We start from the raw sequence: 26385 nt of genomic DNA on the forward strand, positions 1-26385 counted from the left end.
GTGCGCTGCGATTATTGTGTTGCAGCACTCACTCAGTTGTTTGTTGTTTTTTATTGCAGCTCTTTGGCAGCCGGTACATAGCTGATCTGCTGACGTACGAGTGGCTTTGCTTATCTGCTGTTGTACGGTTTGTTTTGTTGCCGGAATGCCAGAAAAGGCGTAGTTTGTTTACTTGAACATGGATATTTGACCCGCTTTTTTGCACGGGCAGCTGCGATGAATGATGATTGTCAGCGAACCTAACGATCGTTGGATTCATTATCTTTCGATATATTGATAATGCCACCATGTAGGAAACTAAGAGGTGACAGCAGCAATATATTTTTCTGAGTGGAATATATGAACTATTGAAAGGGATAGGCTAATACATATGTTTAAGGAACATTTTAGAAAGAAAATGTGAAATTGATGAAAATAAAAGAATCAGGTGGAATTTAAAATGGAGTTATAGGAGTGATAGTAACCCGATTTCACACATTTATCCACTGTAGGTTAATCAGGATAATATTATGTCCGAAGATATGAGGTTTCAGGTAAAGGTAGGCGGTGCCATGCCCATCGTCCAATTTTAAAGCCGGCTCCTATCTATCTTAATTTTATTATAAAGAAAATGGAGTGGGTGGTATTATTTTCCGATTTCATCTATTTTGGCCTACCTTCTATTCCTACCATCTATTTTTACCTAACTTTTAAACAATTTTGTAACCACATATTCCCCTAATGCGATTGCACATCCTTTGTGAACCCATTGAAAAGAAGAACTCCTGTGTTCGAACTTATAAATTAGCAAAACGTCAATAGAAATTTCCACAGGCGTTTAATTTCCATTCCCGCAGTTTCCCAAACGCTGGACAGTCAAGAAGGAAATGTTGAGTTGTTTCCACCTCGTCGTCTTCTGTACAGCTTCTGGTAAGATTCTCAGCCTTACAGCGTGGTCAACAATAATAGGACAATGGTTAAAAGCTACACAACTAGGAAGAGTCTAACTTTAGTGAGGGCAAAGATATCACCAGATCTCTTGCGATCGATCTGGGACCAAAAGGATTTTGTGACAGCGCATGTACCGAAGGTGGCCCAGCGCTGGCTAAGTACCCGCGAAGCAGAGCTATCTAGTAGTAGAACACAAGAGGATACGCAAGCCTCGAGCCGCTTCCATTCTACTGATAGCGGTTCTAGGGTTCTCTTCCTTGCTATCTGATCAGCTTTACAATTTCCTTCGATTCCGCTGTGACCTGGCAAGCATACCGCTCATATCAGAAAGAGTCTCGATGCAATTGATAGCGAGGTTAGGCACTCCTTGACCAACACTGAACGCACTGTTAATGAGTTCAAGACTTGTATCGCCCTGCCATCTGAGCGAATGATCACTTCTCTGAAGAAGGCTGCACTTCGGACCAGCAAATCTACTGCTATCTTTGTGGATACAACCACAGCTTGGAAAACACTGCAATAGAAAGGAAGTCTGAAGTTGGTGTTGATAGAGAGGTGTCATAACTCCCTAACGTGTTCTTTTAGGAACCCAGATTTTCTGAGTTTGATAGCAACCTTCGCAGTCAAACACCGATCCTACGGACACTATGTGTAGGATGGCGTTAAGTGCCATGGTTGGAATGGACTTTAGTGCACCACACACCACTCGCGAGTTTCTTTGCAAGTGTGGTCCCTTTTAGAGCGCTCCACCACATAAAGACTCTATAGAACATAGTCATAGGACTTTGTAAATTCTCATTAATTGCCTTTTGGGGATGTGGCGATGGTCCGATTTCGCTTGCCTACAAAACTAACTTCCGTGAGTGCCAAGGAATACGTTTACAAGCTTTGATCAATATGTCTAAATTTTTACCCAGTTTATCGCGACGTACAGGCAGTCTCTCGAATCTCAAATTTATTTATTAACAGTTATCATACCGATTTCCTTTAATATAATGTACTACATAAATTTTCAATAGGAATCTCAAGATTTTTTGCACGATAATGTAATGATTGCAGCTATGAGACATGGCTAAGCTGGTAACACAATGTATTACACTGCATATAGAATGCGCAAATATTTGTTTTTGTATTGTTGGTATAGCTGTAGTTGGGCTGCGATATTTGCTCGGTTATTCCAACAGCGTTGCCCACGGAATGCTGCATTCCTTCCCTATTTGTCAGCAGTACACATATGACTTTCTCACTGACCGCGAACTTCTCGCAGCTCGCTGCAGCGCAGCCGATGCCGTTTTCTTCACACACCAACAGTGCGCATTCTTGTGTTGCGTGCAACATGCCTCAACACATGCCACACATGCAAGCATTTGTGAGCGGCCGTTTAGCAGAAAGCTTTGCTAACACACCTCGGCATGCACTACCAAATTTTCTATTTGCATTCGAAATGTCTTCGAACACACTTAACTCAACGATTACACATATCGACAAATGCACATACTTGAGCGTAGAAGAGAATATAGATATATTTACATATTGTATGTATATTTCACAACAAATATTTGTTTATGCGCCTGTGTTTGGGTGTTTCTCCTTAATTGCCTCACCTGTCAAGTCGGCCTGCATCCCTGCACTCTCTTCATACAATCGATTTTATTTAACTTTTCACTGCTATTTGCTCTTCTAAGTAACACACACCATTATTATTATTATTTTTTTTTAACTTGTCTAAGCATCTGTATGCAATTTATTGTTCTTCTTCTTCTTTGCAGCGCAACTTCTGGGTGGTGACTGCGTTCTGAACGATCAGTGCACAATGAAGGTGGCAAACAGCAGCTGCTTGGATGGCGCCTGCCGTTGCGTCGAGGGTTTCCTGCAGTTCCGCAAACATACCTGCCTTGGACGTAAGTACGCTGAAATTGCTAAGCACCATACCAAATCCAACTAGCCTCACTAGAATATACTCATATTGCACTTGTAATCATGCAATCTCCATTTATAGATATTGGCTATTGTATTTTATTACTAAAACAATCAGTTTGGTTGTGCCTTGAAGAAAATTTAATGTTATGTTGTTTTCAAATATCAAAAATTTATCTGTTCATACTAGAAATTTAATTTTCAATAAATAACGTATTCAAAACTGAGAAGATATCGTTATTTATGTTTCTGTGTTAATTTGGATGTTAACAAGGTACCTAGCCTTCGGAACCACCGGCTATGTGTTACTTCGTGGGAGGGGCAGTACATTGAACTCCCCTCTATTTTGCGGACGCCCAATCTGTTGAAAAATCTCAGATTTGTCATTATGAATGCTGACGCTTCGCTAACAGCTTTCCATTTATGGGTCGACTGACACAAGAGTGTCATGAAATTATCGACCGTAATATTACAACCGAGTCAACTTTTTAGTTTTTCCCTTGTATTTGAAATGTGAGGGCAATAATATAATACATGTTCAGAGTCTTTTATATACTCTGTACACGTCGGACAGTTCGGACTAATGTCATTGTGGAATCTGTAAAGGTAACTTCTAAAGCACTCATGTCCTCTAAGCATTTGGGCCAGATGGAAAACCAGGCCCCAATGTCGTCTGTCTATCCACGAGTGAATGTCCGGTATAAGTCTGTGCATCCACCGCCCTCCGGATGAGGAGTTTCACCACTCCTGCCACATTTTCATATACGGCAGTCGGGTGCTTGAAAAGCTATATATTGATTTCAAGATGAGAATTTGTCACACCTAAGGGATATTGCATAACGAATTAGATTCGAATTGAACGGGTACTTGTTGAGATATGGTATTTTACGATAAGGAAGGCGTGCCACGCCCATTGTTTTAACTTTGTATCTGTTTTTGGACATTGATTTGGTACATATGCAAAAAATCTCAATTTTTAATCATGTTATGGCTTCCATGGACAGACGGACAGACATCCGAAAATCAAAATTAATAGAATATAAGAACTTATTTCTATTTCGATTCGGTTTTGGTTTTATAAATAACGTTTGCTCAAAAAGGTAGTTCTGTCTTGAAATTATGGAAAGACCTTACCATAGATGAAAGACTGTGCAGGCGGCACAAAAAATCGGTAGCAACCGAAATATAAGTATCAATGAACAAATAATTAAAATTTTATGTGGAAATTTCTAGTTTTTACTCGTATATACATATGATGAAACAAAACAATCTTAGTTTGAAATATACTGAATTAAGATATACATACATAAGTAAGAACAATCTAAAATTGCATGCACTGAATGACTCTTAAGTACGAACCTACGAACCTCTTAATTGGAAAGGTTGCTTATCGCATAGCAAACGCTCAAAGCTATTTCCGACACTTCTGTAACTGCTAGTATTACACATACATACATGCACATTATCTCGCCGGTGGTGTGAGAGCGATCAAAAGGGGAGCTAGGAAACAAGTTGCGTGTCACACGCATGCGCTCCTCAAGAGCTAATAAAGTACATTCACAAACGTGCCGAAAAAACGTGTATGTGTGGTATGTATGAAGTCTGGCAGTAAATTTATTTACAATAATTATTTAAGTAATAGGTTAATTAGTTACCACCTAAATTTTCCAGAAATTACAAGAATTTCTGTGAAGTAAATGAACAAAAGTAAAGTAAAGTAGCAAAGTACCATTGAGTTTTAACATTGCAGTCACGATTGTTACAGCAAATAGATGATCTAAAAGTACACATCGACTTTTGTATGTAACTATGTACATATGTACGTCATGAATAGCTTAAGTCAACAAGTGTATGCAACCCATCCATGACGCAGAAGTAGGTGTTAACTTTTCAATTGATGTAGATCGCGACTCAAACTGACGATAGTGCAAACATACAGAGATAATCGTGTGCATAAATATGTACAGACATACATACATACATACACTGACTTCCGACAGCACTTACTTGTTTACTTCGTAATGAAATATGTTATAAGTGTCATCAGAGATCTCATCACATCACTATCATTCTAATGCGATTTAATTATAAAGCAAATGGTAACTGGACTGGAAGGTGTTTGACTTGCTACATATGCATACTCATCCTACGTTGAGAAGAAGCTGTTAGCGCACGAACTCTGCCAAATAATAAATGAAAAATCCCTCTAGGAAATCTCTCTTATTTTATTAGGAACTAAAAATCCACATTAGCCTGAAAAAGTGTTTTAAGGTTTATGTAGTACTATGCCAAAATTAAAAGTAATATTTTTCATTGAGTTTTCTTTTAAATATCGCTTATTCGTCATACATATTTGACTTTTTTTAAGTTGGACATGAATTGTAGAATAACACGTGTTCCAATATTTCATACACACTCGCTGCTAGGATAAAAAGTTGCTTACAAACATTGATAAATGTTTGTCAAACACCAAAGTTGACTGTTCTTTTTAATGAATTTTTGCAGGGCAAATTTTAATACTTTATTAATGCTCCTCAGATCTGATTTATTCTGATATAAAATGTATTACTTATCATATAAAGGGATAATGCTAGCTGTTATACTGAAATAATTTGTTAAAAAATGTCAATCAGTTTATACTTAATAGAATATTTGTCCTACATGGTCAGTGAGCGCCTACGTGCTAATGTACTTTCGTATCTCCGCAAAGGCGTTCGTTGTAGTAGCATGTAGACTGCGGCGCCAACCAATTGCCTCAACGATCTAATCGGATTACAAATCATGAAAATTACGGTTTCTTGAATGTCTTGCGAAGGCAATATCTTACACGTAAATCAGCAAATCTTACACCTTTATTTCAATGTTTTCGTTTCCCATTGGTAGCATCTAGACGGAAGACGATAGTGACTACCAGGCACAATTAGAACACATTAAGGTTGTTGTGCTAAGCTTGCTCCCCAGCTGAAGTCGAGATAGAGTTAGAGAGCAGAGAAAATAAAATAGCGATTTAATTAGTCTGCAAAAATAGTTTAACTCCTTTCAAAAGCATTTTTGGGACGTCCTTCAACTCTTTCTGCGAATTTGGTTTTATCTCTTCGATCGACTGAAAACGGGTTCCACGGAGCGGCAATTTAGGTTTGGGGAGCAAGAAAAAATCACACCGAGCTATAGCTGGTGTTATCGATGGTAATCATTGCATTTTTAGCTTTAACTTCGGCCACAATCGTGGTTCTTGAATGAAATTCCATGAATTCTTTTCCCACAATTCCAGCCGCTTTCGACGCCGTTTTCTCGTAAAGGTCTCAATACGGCCAAATATAACTCCTTATTTACCGTCTTTCCCTTCGGGAGAAATTTAGATATGCCAAACCACGAATATAGAAAAAAACAATGAGCATCAGCTTGATTTTTGAGCAGTTTTTGCATTCGGCTTGTTGTTTCCCCTCCATTCCAATGATTACCTTGTATAATGTAAACAGAAGAAGCAAATTCGTTCGAACGGACTCGCTAGAGATGTCGAGCTCTCGTGCCACACGTGCTAATACTAATAAGTTGAAGAGGTTGAAGATCATCCAAACCGAGGCATATTTTCAACGATATCTCCACCGTCTTTGGCGGCTTTGTACCACTCGTAGGCTTGTGTTTTTGATAAAACAAAATCACCGTAAGCCTTTTACAACATTCGCAATGATAAATTTGAGACAAATTCTTTGTTTGATATTTTTATCTCTTGCAAAAATCGCAAAATACTACTGCGGTGTATCGACTTAAGCAGCTGCTGTAAACAAACTGGTTGACAGACCGCGCTTATATTTGGCATAGTAATTAAGAACAGTCCTATCAACTAAGCAAAATACATTTTTTTGGAACATCATTTACACGAGGAATTTAAGTTACAATTTCGGGGTACTGTATGTCACAATGTAAGTCTCAAACAAAATATTAAAAAAAAAAATTATCAGTGGTAAGCCGATTGGCCAAATAAAATAATCCTTTAGAAACTACTATTCGTTTACTAGTTACAAATCTGATGTTTTTCCGTCTACTTCAATTTTACACAGACGTTTCTCTTTGTAAACTGGTTAAACTTAATGTAGGGATCATAAGAAAGCTGAAAGAATATTTGATTCTTGAAACATTTAATACTAAAGAGAACGTTTTCGATAAATTCAACGTATCAGTTGCGTAGCTAGGGGGGCCGAAGGGGGCCGTCGACCCGAACGCAACGTCTTGGTGGCGGCAAAACGATCTTCGCTGATTTTTAATATTTAGAAAAATAGTTCAACAAATTTTTTTACAAAATTTATTTTAAAAGATAAAGAGTTGTACACTCACAATGTAATAATCTGAATAACAATGAAAAATATTAATTTTTACTCGAAATCTCTTCAACCTTTGAATTTGTCTTATATTTTTTGGCTTATATCTTTCTTAAAAATAGTGGTAGAACTTAAAGATGCACTTTTCTAGCTTTGATCGGAACAGCATCTTTATTTTTACTCCGCCGTCGCGTCGTGTCACTCCCACAGTCACCGTATGCTTTCAATGTAACAAATACGTTTATTTCTCCAAATTTTTAAAAATGGTATTTAAAAACTCCGATTCCTGCAAATTGTGTCAAAAGTGTACAAGATATAGGGCGAAAATGGGATTTTTCTATGGCTTTTAATAAGATATCTTGTAAATTTACTATCAATTTCCTCAAAAACCGTATTTGCGTGGCTTCTAGTTCCTAAAACCTCATGAAACTTGTAGGTAGGTGGATAAAGGGGGCGGCAGAATATCCTTGGCCCCGGGCGCCCGAAGTTGTAGCTACGCCACTGCAACTATAAGTTTTTGAAGAAAACTGTATTATTAATTAATAATCTCTAAAGACATTGCTTTTAAGAACATGCTCTTTTGTGCTTCATAAAACGAGAACCGAAATATTTTCTTGCTGACAAAATTACCCCTACAATTGACTTTGGCAAGGCGTCGTTGCTTTCATAAACAACCTAATCGTTGCTACATATAGTAACCTGTAATCGTCAGCAACATTGTAGATAAGTTTATAACACAATAATAAGATTGTATTTAGTACCCCCTTTCCATTTGTTAGAACCAGGAGTGAACAATTCCGAGCCAGAAATTTTTGCAGCAACCTTTTCCCATCACTATTGCAAAGCTTAATAGATAGAACAGACACACCTTTCATGCACCCTATTTAATTATTTATTGTTTATTCGATTCTTGTAAAGCACAATTGATCGTCATTTGACAACAAAAGAGGCTGATCGTAAGCGCCACCATGCCATATATGGTACATGTGCTAACGTAGCACTTCTGCACCATAGAGCCCAGCTGCGGCTGCCGACTTAGCTGCAGTGCTGTCACTTGCAAAATGGAGAAAGTTTTTATCAAATTAAAAAAGAGAAATGCATAACGCCAAGAAGCAAAGTTAAATACAACTGTAGCTGTCATGTGAAGCAGCAGCAACAGCAGCATGTAGTTATGTATAAGCAGTAAGAATAGCACATGCGCATTGTAAGACTTAGCTATCGATAATGAAAAAATCAGCAAGCATATGCTGGCTCATTTCCAGGAAGCGCATGTACCTTAAATAACAGTGTATAGACTGTAAGTTTCGGCGCAAGTTAAATTATCGAACCTGGTTCGAGCTGGCGCCAGCTGTGGCTATCACTTAGCAGCAATCGCAAATACATTTGTATATCTGTACATTCGACCGTTCTAATGTTGGTCATTTGGCCACTGCTTGGACATGCATACAGTCTACAAGAATTGCCTTTGCTGTGAATGTCGACATACCTTTCCACATTCAAATAGAAGTATGCATGTGCTTGGAGCCCCTCCTAAAAATATATGTGCGCTTCCACAAAAAAAAGTATGTTTCCGTTAAGTGTGATTTCAACGCCATTAACGCGCTGTCTGCGAATGCGAATCTTATAGTATTTATTTATATAAAATATATATCACATACATTTCTGTATGTACATATGTATGTGCTTCTCATGTCTGCTTGCCGTGTACCTGCTTTTCCAATCTCAATTTAGCGTGTAATTTCTTCTACGCCAATTGTTGCTGTAATCAGATGACAGTCAACGGCTCAAATGGTACCAACTTCCACTTTCTATTTGTGGCAATTACAGTTTTTGCATTTTCTCTTTATTTTCTACCGTTGTTGTGCTGCTGTCGCTGATGCTGCTGTTGCTACACTCGTGGCAACAATCGCTGTTGCCGCTTTTGAGCTTTTAATTCCCACTAATTAACTTTGTGAATGATGTGACTACTGACTGATTCATTCATTTGATTTGTTTTCGAATGAAATAGAAATTACAATTGATTGCATTTCTCGTTTTACAGTGAATGGCTCTGGTAGGAAATACATATGTATACTAAAATACAAAAATGTTAGAATTAATTTATTAAAAATATATATATTTTAATTTATACATTTTTAAAACAAGAAAAAACGTTAACTTAAGTGCACCGATGCTATTATACCCTTTATGAATAGAAAAATGTTGCTTTTGATCATTCAGACTGTATGTCATCTAACGGTGATTTTTTTGAGGTTAGGATTTTCATGCATTAGTATTTGACAGATCACGTGGGATTTTCAGACATGGTGTCAAAGAGAAAGATGCTCAGTATGCTTTGACATTTCATCATGAATAGACTTACTAACGAGCAACGCTTGCAAATCATTGAATTTTATTACCAAAATCAGTGTTCGGTTTCGAAATGTGTTTCGCGCTTTACGTCCGACAAATTTTGTTCAGCGATGAGGCTCATTTCTGGTTGAATGGCTACGTAAATAAGCAAAATTGCCGCATTTGGGGTGAAAGCAACCAGAAGCCGTTCAAGAACTGCCCATGCATCTCGAAAAATGCACTGTTTGGTGTGGTTTGTACGCTGGTGGAATCATTGGACCGTATTTTTTCAAAGATGCTGTTGGACGCAACGTTACGGTGAATGGCGATCGCTATCGTTCGATGCTAACAACTTTTTGTTGCCAAAAATGGAAGAACTGAACTTGGTTGACATGTGGTTTCAACAAGATGGCGCTACATGCCACACAGCTCGCGATTCTATGGCCATTTTGAGGGAAAACTTCGGACAACAATTCATCTCAAGAAATGGACCCGTAAGTTGGCCACCAAGATCATGCGATTTAACGCCTTTAGACTATTTTTTGTGGGCTACGTCAAGTCTAAAGTCTACAGAAATAAGCCAGCAACTATTCCAGCTTTGGAAGACAACATTTCCGAAGAAATTCGGGCTATTCCGGCCGAAATGCTCGAAAAAGTTGCCCAAAATTGGACTTTCCGAATGGACCACCTAAGACGCAGCCGCGGTCAACATTTAAATGAAATTATCTTCAAAAAGTAAATGTCATGAACCAATCTAACGTTTCAAATAAAGAACCGATGAGATTTTGCAAATTTTATGCGTTTTTTTTTTAAAAAAAGTTATCAAGCTCTTAAAAAATCACCCTTTACATATCGTCCCCTAAAATGCATAATAACGAAACAACACTTTTCATAAGTTTACAGGTGGTGAAGGTAAAATGGTTTAATAAAAACCACTAAAATGAGGTTTGGTTATAAAATGGTTATATATTGGTTATTGTATGTGATAGCGATTTCCCATTTTTTTGTTGATACGATGCTTTGCATTTCTGACGACTATATATGTATATATACTCAGATCTCGAAAGTTTGTTTGGAGATTAAAGCGATATATTTGTAATAGCTAGCATATCCTTCAAATAAAAAGTTTGTATACAAGGACTTCATATTGTTCAGTCGGCTTGTATGACAGCTATATCATGTAGTTGTCATGGATACTAGCTCATTTACAAATTTATGAAGATATATTGTCAAATTTTCCATACAAAACTAGATTCTGATCTATACCACTGTAGCCGTCCGATCTAAATAGTTCCTGTGGATGTTGTACCACTGTAATTTATTTTTGCTTTTGGCAATAAGCCATACCAAATTTACTGTTCTTACCAGGTCAACTAAAAAAGTTTTCCAAATAAGCATTTGATTCCGATTGTTCAGTTGGTATGACAGTTAGATGCTATAGTGGCCCGATAACAGCGATTTTCACAAATGTGCAGCTTTAGGAGGAAAAAAATACGTGAGAAAAATTTCAGATCAATATCTCAAGAACCAAGGGACTATTCACGGACAGATAGTCGGTAATAGTAAATAGACTCAGCTCGTAAGGCTGATTTTTTATATATATTTTGTGTGGAACGTAGTTCTTTCAATGAAAACGCAATTTTATTGCATGGAAATGGTTTCAAATGAATTATTCGAAGTATTGCGCATGCTAGTCACAACTTTTTCCAAATTTCTGGCAAAGCTCGAATAACGTTTTACCATAACGTTTCATCCTGTGATGGTATCCAAGAATCAAGCCATTTTTCGATGTCGTCTTGTGAGTGGAACTGCTTCTGAGGCAGACCATGTGCCATGGAACCATTGAACGGAACAAATAATAATCACACGGTGCAATATCGGCGGAATGTTGGGGGTAGTGTAGGACTCTAAAATTAAGCGTTTCCAGGTAGGTATTAACGGGTTCCACAACGTGAAACCGAGCGAATCCCTTTTTTATGCCTTTCCTCTTATTGAGGTTATAAGAAACCCAAGTTCCTTGTATCTGTACCATTCCCAGAGCATGTAGTGGCTTTGAAATGACAAGGCGCGTGATTACCAATGCTGAGGCAAGCTTTTCTGTCTTTTGACAGAGACCTTCATCGAACAAAGTCTTCAATTCACGTATTCGAAAAGTTTTGGCCTTCCTTTACGCGAACAATCGTTAATATTGAACCATTGAAGCGACGGAACCGGCACATTGTTTCACCAGGGAAAGAAGATAAACATCCCCAAATGACGTTTATTACACCTATTTTTAAAGGCGGTACTGACTGGCCCCTGTTGCAGGGGTTTCATCGGCTTAGCTTGCTTTTATACCACATTCTCCACTCCTGCCGTTCCTTGTCCTTTTATTTCGCAACTAACCTGCTACTACAGCCCGTCCGGCTATCATTGAATTGCCGACCCCCGGGTAACATAGAGCTCAGCTGAAAAACCTAGTCTCACTGGAAGCAAGACTAATGGGTGTTATCTCTGTGTGCACATAATTGTGTAGTAGATCCTAAACTAAAGAATACATACATATGTATATACTTGTATTTGTACAGAAAGCATAGTTACTTATATTCACTCTAGGTTTAACTACAAGAATGCAACAAATAGGTAGCAAAGTGAACTTGAACCAGTTCACCTGGATTTTTTCCAGCTTGTCATATCATATGAGTGTACGTGTGTATACCGCGTGACATATGTGCACATGGAATGACTTCCAACTGTAAAGTGTGTAAATTGCTCAACGAAGCCGCAAAGAAATGGCAAGGCTCAACCAAAGGTGTAGCGACACACACACACACACACACACATCCATGTGAACACGTGCAGCTGTATTTAATAGCAAACTTGACGGCAAACCCAATTGTATCGAACTAATACCCGGCAATTGAGTGCCATTGAGTGTCATTGCTGCCGGTAAATGCGGCATTGAAAATCCATGCGCGAACATGCAACACATTGTCGCTCCTAAGACCACATTGCTGCACGCACATGCGGCAACAAGTTGTTGCATATATTGCCATGCTTTTGTGCATGCAATGCCCGACGACGCCACACCAACTTAGGAAATGTATGCTATGCCACTTGCCACTGCCACAGCTAGCCGCCACAAATGCATAGATACTGTTTGTGAATTGTCGTCGATCTGCAATAACAGCCAGCCATATTACTGCTACTGTCATGCATTATGTTGTTGTTGTGGTTGTTGTTGCTTTGGCAGTTGATGCTGTCGGCTTTTACAGTTGTTATCACCACTGTCCTCATTCAGCCGCATCTGCGTTTGCCGATCAGCTGTGTGCCGTCGCTCAGCGGCATTGCATGTGAATTACTTATTGTCGGTCTTTTCCGGCCGCCTAATGTGGCAGAGCCACTCATACCCACGAAAATTGTGGGCAATAAATTATATGTGAATGTCAGTTGTTGTTTTTCAATTTAGCTCGTTTTGCTTTGTTGTAGTTATTATTATGCTGTTTCTTTGATCTCTCGCCTTTTTTTTTAAGAATTCTCACATTTCGGTTAACAGTGATCTCGCATGCGCACGCGACCGGAAAACGAAATTGAATCTGTGTCAAAAGTAGCGCGTGCGTGAGTGCGTGCAACGGCGCAGTTATGTTCAAATGCATACGTTCATTGTGGTACGTGTGAGCTTTTAAGCGGTTCTGTAGCTAAGCACCCTCTAGGTGAAAAGCTGATGCGATGCTTGTGCGTTTGGACCGATGTCAATGCCAAGTGTAATCCATGATTTTGATCTACGGGCATAATCAATTGAGGAATGCATTTGCTAGCTAAAAGCAGGTTGCCCTTGTTGTCGTAGCGGTTAGCTATAACCGTGTTTTTAGGAAAAGTAGATTAGTTTTAATTGAAGTGCTATAGAAGCAGCTTCGGAAAACGAACTTTTTCAAAGGGATCGAATCATTATCGAATCATATTCGATCAATATTGGGTTGTCAGATGACTCGGGCTCTATGGGTATGCAAAGCGGTGGTTAGTATCATGCGGGAACGTTTTGCAAGCGGAACATATGTTGGGTATGACGGCATCTAGGTAGGTTACCTGAAAAAAAGACAACATTCAATAATTCAACTCTTAAATGGGCGATGGTGGTTAGACTGATCTTAAGCCTACCGAATCGTATTTCGCTGAAGGATGGACTTAAAATTATTCTTCTTTATTGACGTAGGTACCGCGTGAGGATGGTTTCATGTGTAACAGTTCACTCAAGTGAGAAAAGTTCTCTGAGCGCCATTTACTTGGGAGTGGCCAGAAATGATTCTTTTACATAGCAACTTACGACTTCCGATCATAGACCAATTATCCTCTGGTAGCCAAAAATCATCCGTTTGAAGGCGAAACACTTCTCTCCAGGGTTATGCGCTGAGTTTGGGATCAGCTATGTAAAAAACATCCTCAATGAAAAAAAAACAGCCACAGATGAGAGACTTAAAATCACTTATATTCGAAATGAGTTGCATAAACCGAGATAATGCAAAAATCACTCTATCTCAGCTAATATAACTCCATTTCCAACATTCATCACAACTTTTTCCTACAGGCATACTTAATCTGCCCCTGGACAAAAGCTCACCTCCATATTCGACGGTCACTTGCTTGACTGCTGCACTGCACACTCGTGCAGTTGGACAAATGTAGCAATGAAAATTGTTGCAACATACTTTCGTGCATTTCCCGCAATCACAATCATAATCGCGAACGCAATAAAAGCCGTAATGGCAATGGTAATCAGTATAGCATTTGCTGAGTGTGTACATATAATTAAAGCCAGGTGTGTGAGTGTACAAATGGTTGTGCCAACATGTGTGTGGGTAACTTATCCATAACTTGTAAGATTAACTGGCAAAGCAGTGGCCGAGAGGAGAAACATTTGTGTGTTCCATTATTTGACACAAGAAAATGGCGAATAACTCAGCTGACAGTTGATTACAGTGCTATCATTTCTTTTACTAACCACAAGCCGAACATGGAGAGTTGCAAATACAACCGCTATTGATGGAAGCAATTTTGAATGTGCTCACTTAAAGGTAAACGTCTTCGGTTCGCTTCTTTTGTGTTCCTTAACTTTCAGTGGTGCTCCCTGGTTAAACATTTTGTGTGTGGCAGCAACAACAAAGTTAGCGAACCATGGTTTTCTCCAATGCCATCAGGTTTTGATTTGCAAAGATTGGAATTGGAGATTAACAAATTTTATAGCATTGAAAAAAATATAATTTTTCTGCCAAAGAGAGAAGCGCAACGCCGGGCATGTTAGCGCTAGGTTATCCTGAAAGTGCTGACAGTTTGTTTGAATAACTAGTAATGTTTTTCCGATTCGTGTTATACTATACATCCAATTAGATATCTCTTTTTGGTGGTTAGCTGGGTATTGCATTTAAAACCATTAGGGCGCCTCGGGAAGACTATTACTTCGGTTAGGTTATGTTAGAATGTTGATACTTCTGCATGACTATTATATACACTCCATTGTAAACCCAGAAGAAAAACTACCGTAGTTAGATATAAGCAGTCGGTAAAAACGCCTTGAACCTTTAAAAAAACCTGCTTAGATGTCTTATTTCTATTTCAGCTATTTCACCTGGATGTCGACACATTTGAGTAGGAAGTGTTGAGTTGATTCTATCTCATCCTCTTCCAGACAGCTAATGTAGTTGACACCCGGTAGAATATTCAATCTTACTGCATGAATCCTGATCAGACAGTGTCCAGTTAAAACTCTTGCAACCATTGAAAGATGGCTCTTGCTGATAGCGAAGAGTTCCTTAGAGCTCTTGCGATTTAAACTGGACCAAAAGGATCTTGTGACTGCACAGCTGCTGAACTCTGAACCATTTTTAATATTATTATAGTCTGTTACTATTTTACTTGAAGAGACATCTTCACTAAATTTAACATGAAAAATTGGCTGGCACTGGAACATTTGAAGACTTGATTTTTCAGATAGGTCCACTATATCACATATTTGTCATACAAACTGAACGATCAAAACAAGCTCTTACTTATAAGGCAACTTCTTCTAAAGGATTTTTAGCTTCTGTAACGAAGTTAACGTTTTTTATTTGTTTAATCTCTTGAAGAACACGAATAAAAGCAACCACTTTTCTCCTCTATCCCCATTAAGTCATAGTTAATGTTGAATAGTTTGCCAATAAGAAATGGCGCTAAAGACATCGATAATCTGCCGTACACCAATCGATGCCTCATACGAACAACAAGTGATCAGACACGCAGCCAACGGCTGGGACGTGCCAATGATGCACGTCTGCGTCGTGGCTTCGTTTAGTTGCCGACGCGTCGTTGACGCTGTAAGGTTCGTTGACGTAAACAGCCACAGATTGGCAGCAGGCGACTAAGGAACAGTACAGTCGCAAAAACAACAAAAGCAAAATAAAGCAACTGAAACAAAAGTGTGACGAACGCTTCAGCATTTTCCATTTGCCATTCGCCATTCGCTACTCAACCGCGAACTGTCAGTCGAGCAGTCAGTTTGCCCTAGTCTCCGGCTTTGCTCTTGAAACGTTTTTGTCGCCGCGTCTCAGCTGTGTGATTGTTGCTGTTGTTGTAGTGTCCCGCGGTTGTCGTCGTCTCGCCACAATTGAACTTGCCACAATGAACCAATAACATTAACCACAACAATAATAATATTAATAAAAATCAGCAATGAAACTTAAAAAACCGATTGAAGCATAGAATAAAGCAACAAGAGGAAATTTATTGAACGCTGCACTTGAGCTGCCGGTGAAAACAGGTTGTTTCGGTTGATTGTCAGAGCTGTTGGAGCGGTTAGCTGTACGGGCGCAAAGTGGGTCACCACAATGACGTACATACATATTCCATATACATACATATAAATGTAAAAGCCTATATGCTTGTGCTGGTATATATGGCGACTTGCCACATATGGCTCGCTGTATGTTTTTTCTTCGCTTTTTGTATTGTTGTTACGGTGTGCTGCTATGCAGCATTCCGAGATGCCTCATTGTTGCATTCACGCAGCATCCATAAGCAACCACATTTCCAACCACAAATACCTGCAATATCTATGTATGTGTGTAATGCAATTTTGTGTTAGTAAACACATCGGAGCAATTGCTATGCAGGTGCAACACGCTTTTGTAGGTTTCAAATTCTTTTGCAACAAAAAAGAGAAAAAAACTCACAAGCTAATTTTTGATTTCCCTAATCTTTATGTACTCAGCATTGATACGAGTTTACTGTCTGGCCATATTGGCTAATACCGGGTATTATTTTATAAAGTACCTAGCATTTGGAAATAAGTTAGAGACTATGATGGAAGAAATCTATCATTATTTGGTTATGATCATGAGGCGTTCTTATCTATTTCCAATGTTATATAGTTAAGTTCGTTTGCAAGGTGGAGACATTTCCTGAGTCAGTTTGTAAAGGGTGATCTATTTCGAGATTTTCTTTTTAAAAATAAATGTTAATTATCATTCGAAAGAAAATTTTTTGGCATTTGTATTTTGAAGATTATCTCTTTCAAATGTTGGCCGCGGCTCCGTCTCAGATGGTTCATCCGTTGAGTCCAATTTTCGATGACTCGTTCGAACATTTCGACTGGTAACTGGTGAATGTGACGCTTAATGTTTTGCTCCAAGACCTGAATCGAAAAGAGATTATCCGCATTGACTTTAGACTCTACATATCTTCATAGGAAAAAATGCAACGGTGTGATATCACACGATCTCTTTGGCCAATCGACCGGCCGTCAATAAATCCATTTACTGATGCGACGTGCGAAAAGTGACGCGGTCTCATTGAAACCAAATGTCGATAAGATCACGAACTACAACTTGAGTTATCAAATATTCGGTTATCATGGCACGTTAGCGGTCGCCTTTGACGGTTACGTTCTTACCGGGATCATTTTTGAAGAAATATGGACCGATGATTCCACCGGTCCACATACCACTCCAAACTGTTCTTTTACTGGATTAATTCCAACAGGTCGTACTTTACTTTAAGGCATTTTCCACAGTGAATTTTATCAAATCACGCACTATTTATACTCACAACTACATTCACCTTAACAGGAACCATTTTCAGATAATATGTATTTTTACATTACTTTACTTCCAGCGGCTCTGCCTGGTTCCGTATGCTACAGTCATGCCCATTGTCAGATGTTTGACACACGTTCCCATTGTGATTTTCTCATACCAAATCTGTTCGGTCGTTGCCAGTGCACTTCGCCTGCCAAACTTGTAGGTGGATTTTGTGTGGAGGGTAATATTTTAGTGCCCACCGAAGCTGCAGCACCTGTGCCGGCGCCAACTAGCACCACGACTACCACCACAACAACTTCCACAACGACAACCACAGCTGCACCAGCAACCACAACAACGTCGGCCCCAGCGGCTGAACCAGTGCGGTATGATAGCGTTGAGGAACAATCGACTTTCGATGATATAGCCGAATCTCCAGCTAATTCTGATGCCGATATGGATTCGCCAACAACTTCGGCACAACAGTTATTAACACCTGCTGCAGCTGATGAACAATCACATGCAATAGCAGCTGATGAAATATTACCACAAGAAACCACACCAGTCGCAGATGATTATCCCTACAAGATCGATGAAGAGTATGATGGCGACGATGTAGAAAATCAGCAACAAGTTGATGCCAACGGACAACAGCAACAATTGGAGGCAGAGCAGGTGGAGCAGTTACCGGTGAATGATGTGCATTCAGTAGAAGAAGAACATAAGGAAGAAAACTTAGAGCAACCAGATCACGTGGCCGAGGATCATAAGCAAGCTGTTGAAGAGCCAGCTAAGGACACTGAGCAAGCCGTACAACAAGAGCAACTGGATCGTGTAACGGAATCGCATATAGAAGCAGATTTTGTGGAAACAGAGCCAATAGATGAAGCTGAACAAATAGCGGAACAAGAACTGCTGGATCATGTAGCAGAAGACCATAAAGAGTTTGAAGCAGCAACGCCAGTTAAAGTAGAACAGTCTATTGAAGAACAAGATCAGCTAGAAAATGAAGATCATAAAGAAACCAATCATGCGGAAATTGAGCCAATAGAAGAAGTTTCAACCTTGCAAAAAGAGGAACAGCTGAACCACGCACTAGAAGATAACAAACAATCAGATTTGGTAGAAGAAGAGAAAATTAAAGTAGACTCAAATGTTGAACAACAGTCAATGCCAGCAGTAGATGATGCTAATGTTGCTGAAGAACCATCTGTTGCAGAAACATCCTTTGACAATGTGGATGTAGTTGCTCATCCTTTAAGCGAACATGAATTGGAAAAGGAACCTGTGGGAGATGAGCTACCTGTGAAAACGGAGCAGATTGTTGATGAGCAAACCGAAAGTGCAGCTGAGCCAATCGTAGAGGACAAAATACTAAATAACGAAACACCACAATTGTTCGACGAATATGAATATGGTGCAGATCAGCATACAACTCCAACACAAGAAGAAATCAATAGCGATTCGGAACAGAATATAAAGAAGGAGCAACCAAGCTTCGATACAAAACCTGTAGCACAAGACTATGAAATGGAACACGTTACTGTAGGAGCAACTCACTTAGATGAAACGGAACACAGTGCCGAAGAGGAAGTGGTTGAAAATATTCCACAAGACCCTCAAAACATAGAAGCACCTAATGTTGCTGAAGTGGAATCCTTACCAGAGGATGGGACAGGAAATCTTCCTCAGGAACATGAAAATAATGACTCATCTAATGCTGCTCAAGCGGAACACCTTGTTGAGAAAGTGCCAGAAAACATACCACAAGATCAGCACAATATTGAAGCGGCTAATTTGATAGAAACGGAACATGCTGCTGAAGAACAATCCCTAAACCTTCCAGAAGAATTTCAACATAACAAAGGAACTAATGACGCTGAAAACCAATATGAGCAAACCGCTAACGAAAATGAACAAAATATTGAACCGAACCCAGTACCACAAGTCGAAGAGGAAAGTTCATCTTCCGCTGGAACACAACCACAGCACAGTGAGCAAAATCAATATTATGCTGATGAGTTGTCAGCGGCCACAATGTTGCCTCATGACGTCACCGATGCGCCAAATTCAATGTCTTCGGAACAACAATATGTTGACTTTCACCCCGAAATGGAGATGTACGAAGATGTGGAGCACGAAGAAGAGAATGCAGCAGACATTGCCGATGATACGATGAAATTTGATTATGAAACAGCACAAGATGAATTCAATAGTGAAAATACTGAAGCAAACAATGCAGATGAAGCCTTCGCCGTAACTGACTCTCCTAATTGGGCTCAAGAATCTGAGAATACGCCAGTTGTTTCTGCCATGACATCGGAATTCGAAGTGCAGCCTCAAGCGCCATCGTTTGCTGAGCATGAAAACCAGAAAGAAGCGGAGGAATTCAGTCAACAGCATTTGGAAGAAAACAAAGTTGTCGAAGCACATGAAACTGAAAGTGAAGCGCAACTTGCACAGCCTGCGCCGCCACGGGCAGATGACAGTACTTCAGCGATAGAAGCAGAGCAAACCGAAAATGTGGAAAATGAAAGTTTTACTGCTGTTAATGACTTAAACGCAAGCAATGTAGACTTCGAGCCGGCACTTGCAGAACAAGAGCACAACAACAATGCGCAGTTTACCACCAATGTTGATGAGCCGGAGGAAGTATCAGCCGCAATAACGGAACGAATCGCACCAGAAATGCAGGCGGAGAACATTCTTCAACCTGAGGATCTACAAGCTGAACCAAGCAACGATGAGGAAATTGTAAACGAACCACAACTGCCAACACACGATTTTGTTGCAGAAGAAAATTTAGATGAACAAACTAACAAGAACCAGGAAGACAATTTACTAGCGCAACACGAACTGCATAATGAAGATGCTTTCGGATCAACTGGCGTTGTAACTGAGGAAGCTAATTTAGTAGACAATGATGGAGCTGCTAGTGAATTAGTTCAGCAAGTTGCCGGACTTACACATGATCATGATGACAACAAGTTTACCCCTGACACTGTAGAAATGCCAAGTGCGCCGAATGCCGCTGACGAGACAATTGACCAAAAAGAAAATGAAGCTAGTACTAATGAACAAACTGATGAGCATATTCTAGAAGAAGCTGCAATTGTTGATGAGGCTGTAGCAACGACCCAACTGCCGCTAATCCAAGAAAATAACGTTGAAGCTGAAGAACATAATGAGATTATTCCGTCCGCTGAAATCAACAAAGACAACATAGAGGCTGAAAGCGAAACTCACACGGTGAGGAACGTTTTGGAAAATGGAAATGAGTTAGGAATAAGTAACGGCGATGATGTAAAGCCAGCTGAGGAGGACTTGAAGAATACAGCAGTAGAAAAAGCACCGATTCCTGAGGCGATCATACAAACTGATAATGAACAAGATCACTTGAGAGTTGTGGAAAATGGAGAAGATCAAACACCAGAAGCAGAACAAACCACGTCAGAGGGTACAGTAACGGCAATGCATGAAAACGCCATTGACGACAACAAGGCTGTTGAAAATCCAGGCAAGCTTGAGCAAATTACGAATGTTGAAGAGACTATTCCACTGGAACCAATCAGCCAAACTTCCTTTGAACATATCAATCCCATAGAAGCAGACAATTCTATTGGTTCGAATGAAGAAACAGCAAATCTCTCAGAAACATCTTTAGAATTAGCGCTTAATGAAAATTCTGAAAAAGACACCGCCACTTTGCTACCCGAGTTAGACTATGTGCCGGTTGAAAGCTACGAAATGCTTAATAACGCACAAAACGAGCATACCGGCGAAATGCTGGGCCATATTGATGACCAGACCGAGACGAATTTCATTGACTTTAATGATCATGACGCGTCGCTTCCACAATCGTTGACACACACCGACGTTTATAATGAATCATTTGAGGAACACGAATCGATTGCCGACATACTTAGCGATCTTATGTCTGAGGACGTAACTACAGCGACACCATTAGAAGCCGTCACAGAGGTGGAAGGCGTCATATCACAGGAGGATTCTCATGGTAATGAAAAAGAAGGTATCAACGCACAGCCAGACGAGACTGTGGTACCTGCATCAGACGTAATTTCAGCTGACACCAATATTGTTGAAGAAAAACTTGCAATGCCACCACAGATCGAAACTACAGAGACACATGAGGCGCATGACGACAAATTAACCTTCTACCCTGACGCCCAAGACTTGAGTGTGCAAGCAAGCAATGATATAGAAGCGCCACAACAATCAGAATCCGCTACACATTTCACTGAACTGAATGCCGAAAGCAACACCAAAACAGAAAATCTTGAGGAACTTGACCACACATTATCACCTGAAGAGATGCCTTTTGATTTAACTTCCATTGACGATATACATCCACAAGAGTTAGAATCGGACAGTTTAATATTGGAGACTACTACAGCCTCAAATGCAGTTTACAACGTGGAAGAAGAAGCCTCAGGCGACGGCGCACAAGAAATCCGCAATGAGGAAGCGACCGCAACACCTGGTGATATCGTTGAAATAACCACGCAGACTATGTTGGGCTTGGCTAGCCGTGTAACGCTAATGGAACCAGCAGCACCGATAGTTACAACACTTAAGCCACTAATGACAGATGTAACGCCAGAGAGCGAGGCAACACCCGAGCCAGTAAAAGAACTACCAGGCACAGAGAACATCTTGAGCGTCAAACCAAATACAGGTGAGTGAGGTGAAGAGATATTTAGATTGGGGCTTCAAGCTGAAGAGTTTTTCTTTCTACACAGAAATTCGTAAGCGTGTTGAATTGGGTACGGAAGCCGTTTCACTCGGTCTGACTTGCATGAATGACAGACAATGTCAACTGGCCGACCCCAATACGGTTTGTAACACGCGTGGCGTATGTGACTGCGCATTGTCCGACACAGCGGCGGAATCGCAATGCAGTGCTCAGCGTACAGGTTGTGCGCCTGGAACATTCCAGGTAATTAAAAACGGAAATATCAAACCTTTTAGAGTAACAAATCTAATAATGTCTTTATTCTTCTCAATTGCGTAGTGCCGTTCCAGCGGCGTGTGTATCTCCTGGTTCTTTGTGTGCGACGGCCGTCCAGACTGCAATGACGACTCTGATGAGGAGTGCACATTTAATGCGCGTTTAAATCAAACCTGTCCACAGGAGGCGTTCCAATGTGAGCGTAGTGGCCGTTGTATTTCGCGTGCCGCGCGATGCGATGGACGCAAGCAGTGCCCGCATGGTGAGGACGAGTTGGGTTGCAATGCTGTGAAAGCGGGCACATGTCCGCCACATACCTTCCGTTGCAAGAGCGGCGAATGTCTGCCCGAATATGAGTACTGTAATGCGATTATCTCCTGCCGGGATGGCAGCGATGAGCCACCACACTTATGTGGCTCACGTTCGATGCCGACTTTCTTCCTGCGTCTGCTGAATGCCGGTGGCCTGCTAGAGAACGAGGATGCCTATTGTCCGCATCGTTGTAGCAATGGACGCTGTCGCTCGACGGCTATCGTTTGCTCGGGTCGTGATGGTTGCGGTGATGGCACCGATGAGCAGACCTGCTCCGTTTGTAGTAAGTTTAATAGTTTTTAGTTTAATAATTTCATAGAAAGTACTAAAATATTTGTGTACACTTTTTAGGATGTCCGGCGCCAAATAGCAGCAGTTTGCCTAACTATCTTGCCAGACATCGTCCAATGCCATTGTGGTAGGTGTGCGCCACCTTAGACATGCCCACGCCTGCTACTCCAGCTCGTTGTTTGACTCGAAATTAGTTTGGTGGCAGTGTGACAAAGTTTTGAGCGACAATTCTTTCCACTTAGAGTGCTGAGCGGCATGGAGCTTTGGCACAAACTTTACCGTCGCTGTAACCACAAGCGCGTACAACCATTTTAAACGCGTTTTCAATTTTCCATGCGCCTAAAAGTAGTTATTAAGTTTATTTATTCTATGCATAAAACTATGTCTTATCATTACGACTAAATACTTCGAAGCAATTGCCGCCTTGCTGGCGAGGGACAACGATTATTAAGTGGCAAGCCATAGATTTGCTTGTGAAAGTGCAAAGTTTTGTTTTCATAAATGTAAGGCAAATGTGTATGCGCATGCGTGCAATTTCTTTGACCCAGTGATGTTGGCAATTGTTCTCACACCCAAATACTACCACAAAAATTAACCATTCACGACACACTTATTTATTTACAACTATTTATTCTCATCTTTAATTTAATTTTTCATTTCCTGCGTAAATTTTAGTTAGTAGCATTAAGTTAAATGATGACGAAGCAGTTCGAAAATAATAAAAAAAAAAATTAAATAATTTCCTTAATGTTAATAACGTGAGAAGAAATGAAATTTATAGAAAAACATCTTTAAAAACAGACGAACTATTATCAAGGTAGCTCTTTCTAGCGACATTAAAGCAAATTCTAATCTTAATAAATGACTTGTTTTTAGATACTAGCGATTGCCATTGTCTAAAACTAGCACAAACCAATTAACGGTTCATGAAATATTTTTAAATCACAGCACTATCGTTCTTTTCTAACATGCTTAATGCCTTTTCCCATTCAAAGTACGCCAGATTCTGAAAAACTGTGAATCTCTTATCAAAATATAAATCTTAATTTGTAAATACACATGTAAGTAAAAAATATAAAATCACTAAAAACTGTAAATGCCGTAAAGGCAAAGTGCTGTCAATATTTTTACATATGCAAGCACAAATACACATACATAAGTATACACATTTGTACATGCATCTGTGTGTGTAAAACATATGCATACATGTAATAGGTACGTCTAAGAATGAAAAACACACAGTATATGTATTTAAATTTTGATAACGTGCATTTAGTACACTGAGTAATCTTCCCGGCCAGTCGCCGAACAGCGGCAAAAACTGGTGAAATAAATTTATGTAGGTATGTTTTTAAATTGAAAGTGTTTGACATGGAAAGTTAGATAATAAATACGAATTGCATTTATTAATAATTAAATCTAAATAAATAAAAGTGAAAACTTCAAAAAGTTTAAATATTTCTTTTCATTTTAATTATTAAATGCATTAATGCACCACCATTTCTGAAGCAGACGTCTTATATCAGTTAAATATGTTAGAACAATCATACAATTATGGCCCAGATATGATTTCATCATGCTTTCTTAAGAAATGTGCCAAATATATGTACCAACCCCTAACAAAACTATTTAATTCATCTCTTATGCAAGGCTTATTTCCATCCATATGGAAAAAGTCATTTATAATTCCTTCACATAAGAGTGAATTTAGGTCATCTATTGAAAACTATAGGGGAATAGCAAAGTTGTCTGCAATACCTAAACTGTTTGAAACAATTATAACAGACGACATAACCTTCCGGATCTCTCCACTACTTTCTTGTTCTCAGCACGGTTTTCGTAAAGGGAAATCTACAATAACTAAATTGCTTGAATTTGTATCACATGTATCAACGGGCTTTAGGGAGAATAAGAATACTGATGTTATATACACAGATTTTAGTAAAGCTTTTGATAAAGTAAACCATTCAATTCTTTTGAATAAACTTGATCTTCTTGGTTTTCAACCAATATTTCTAAAATGGGTTGCTTCTTATCTTAGTAATAGAAATCAACAAGTCTTATTTAACGATACTTTTTCTGACATAATCAATGTTCCTTCAGGCGTTCCTCAAGGTAGCCATCTTGGTCCAATTCTGTTCTTGTTATTTATTAATGACATATCATCTGTTGTTAAGTTTTCAAAAGTCTTATTATATGCTGACGATGTAAAACTTTTTAAAACGTATACTTCAAATAACGAAAGTTGTCAGTTGCAAACAGACTTAAACAACCTAGTTTCTTGGTGTGATAGAAATGACATGCCATTTAACTTTAAAAAATGTAAAACGATGTGCTTTTCACGTAGATCTGTAGACCCTACTTCATATGCAATACAAAACTTTAGGTTGGAGCAAGTATACAGTTTTGTTGATCTGGGAGTAACTATGGACCCCAAACTCAATTTTAATCTTCACGTATCTTCCACGGTTTTTAAAGCTAAAGGCGCTCTTGGTTTTGTGAAACGTTGATCTAAAAAATTTAGAGATCCGCTTACCACAAAAAGTCTTTTTACATCTCTGGTGAGGCCTATATTAGAGTATGCAACTGTGCTTTGGAACCCTAGTTAAAAAGTCCATTCGGATAAGTTAGAGCCCGTTCAAAAACAATTTTTACTTTTTGCCTTAAATCATTTGCATTGGGATTCCAGTTTAAATCTTCCCCCTTACGCTAACCGTTTAAAACTTATAAATCTCCCGGCATTCGCTAGTCGTAGGGAGATGCTTGGTATAATATTTCTGAATTGAATTTGAATCTATATTGAAATTTTTGTTTCTGTAGCTGAGCAGCTTAAGATCGCAACGCTTACAACTCTCTTGCCTTTTATGACTCGGCTAATTCCGCTCGTTCGCGGATTACGCCCCTCGCGTCGGTTACGCGGGAGGAGGGTAATCTTTAGGTATTATTATTAGTTGATTTTTAAATTTTTACGCCGAAAAACTGGAAAAGCCGGGTGCTGCAAAATATTATCTTCCATCTTTCATAGCGCAATAAAAAACCTATACCAAACAATTTTTTACAACATTTTTTACAAAAATGTTTACTCACAAACAATTTGAAAAAAATAGCGCAAAATACACACCTCCTTTGTGAGATTGCGTACCATGCCTCCTTGATTTCAATACAAGGTTCTTCCAAATTTTTGAAATTTTTGTTGGCAATCTGTATCTTAACGTCGTACCATAAATATTCAATCGATCCACCTCGAGACGTCAATACTTTCTGCAGTGCGCCAGTTCTTCACACT

General features: G+C 39.4%; 1 protein-coding gene across 1 annotated transcript in view; it reads left to right on the forward strand.

Moving 5' to 3' along the window:
* LOC105224811 (uncharacterized) overlaps positions 1-24522 on the forward strand; it is a 58011-nt gene extending 33489 nt beyond the window's left edge. Inside the window, exons 4-8 of the mRNA XM_049457909.1 lie at positions 2700-2831; positions 17622-22223; positions 22288-22484; positions 22560-23091; positions 23160-24522. Of these exons, the coding sequence (XP_049313866.1) occupies positions 2700-2831; positions 17622-22223; positions 22288-22484; positions 22560-23091; positions 23160-23230 (5534 nt within the window). The 3' untranslated portion in view covers positions 23231-24522. The remainder of the gene's footprint in view (positions 1-2699; positions 2832-17621; positions 22224-22287; positions 22485-22559; positions 23092-23159) is intronic.
* Positions 24523-26385: the final 1863 nt, after the last annotated feature.

Source organism: Bactrocera dorsalis, chromosome 5, assembly GCF_023373825.1.
Source record: "Bactrocera dorsalis isolate Fly_Bdor chromosome 5, ASM2337382v1, whole genome shotgun sequence".
Taxonomy (NCBI): domain Eukaryota; kingdom Metazoa; phylum Arthropoda; class Insecta; order Diptera; family Tephritidae; genus Bactrocera; species Bactrocera dorsalis.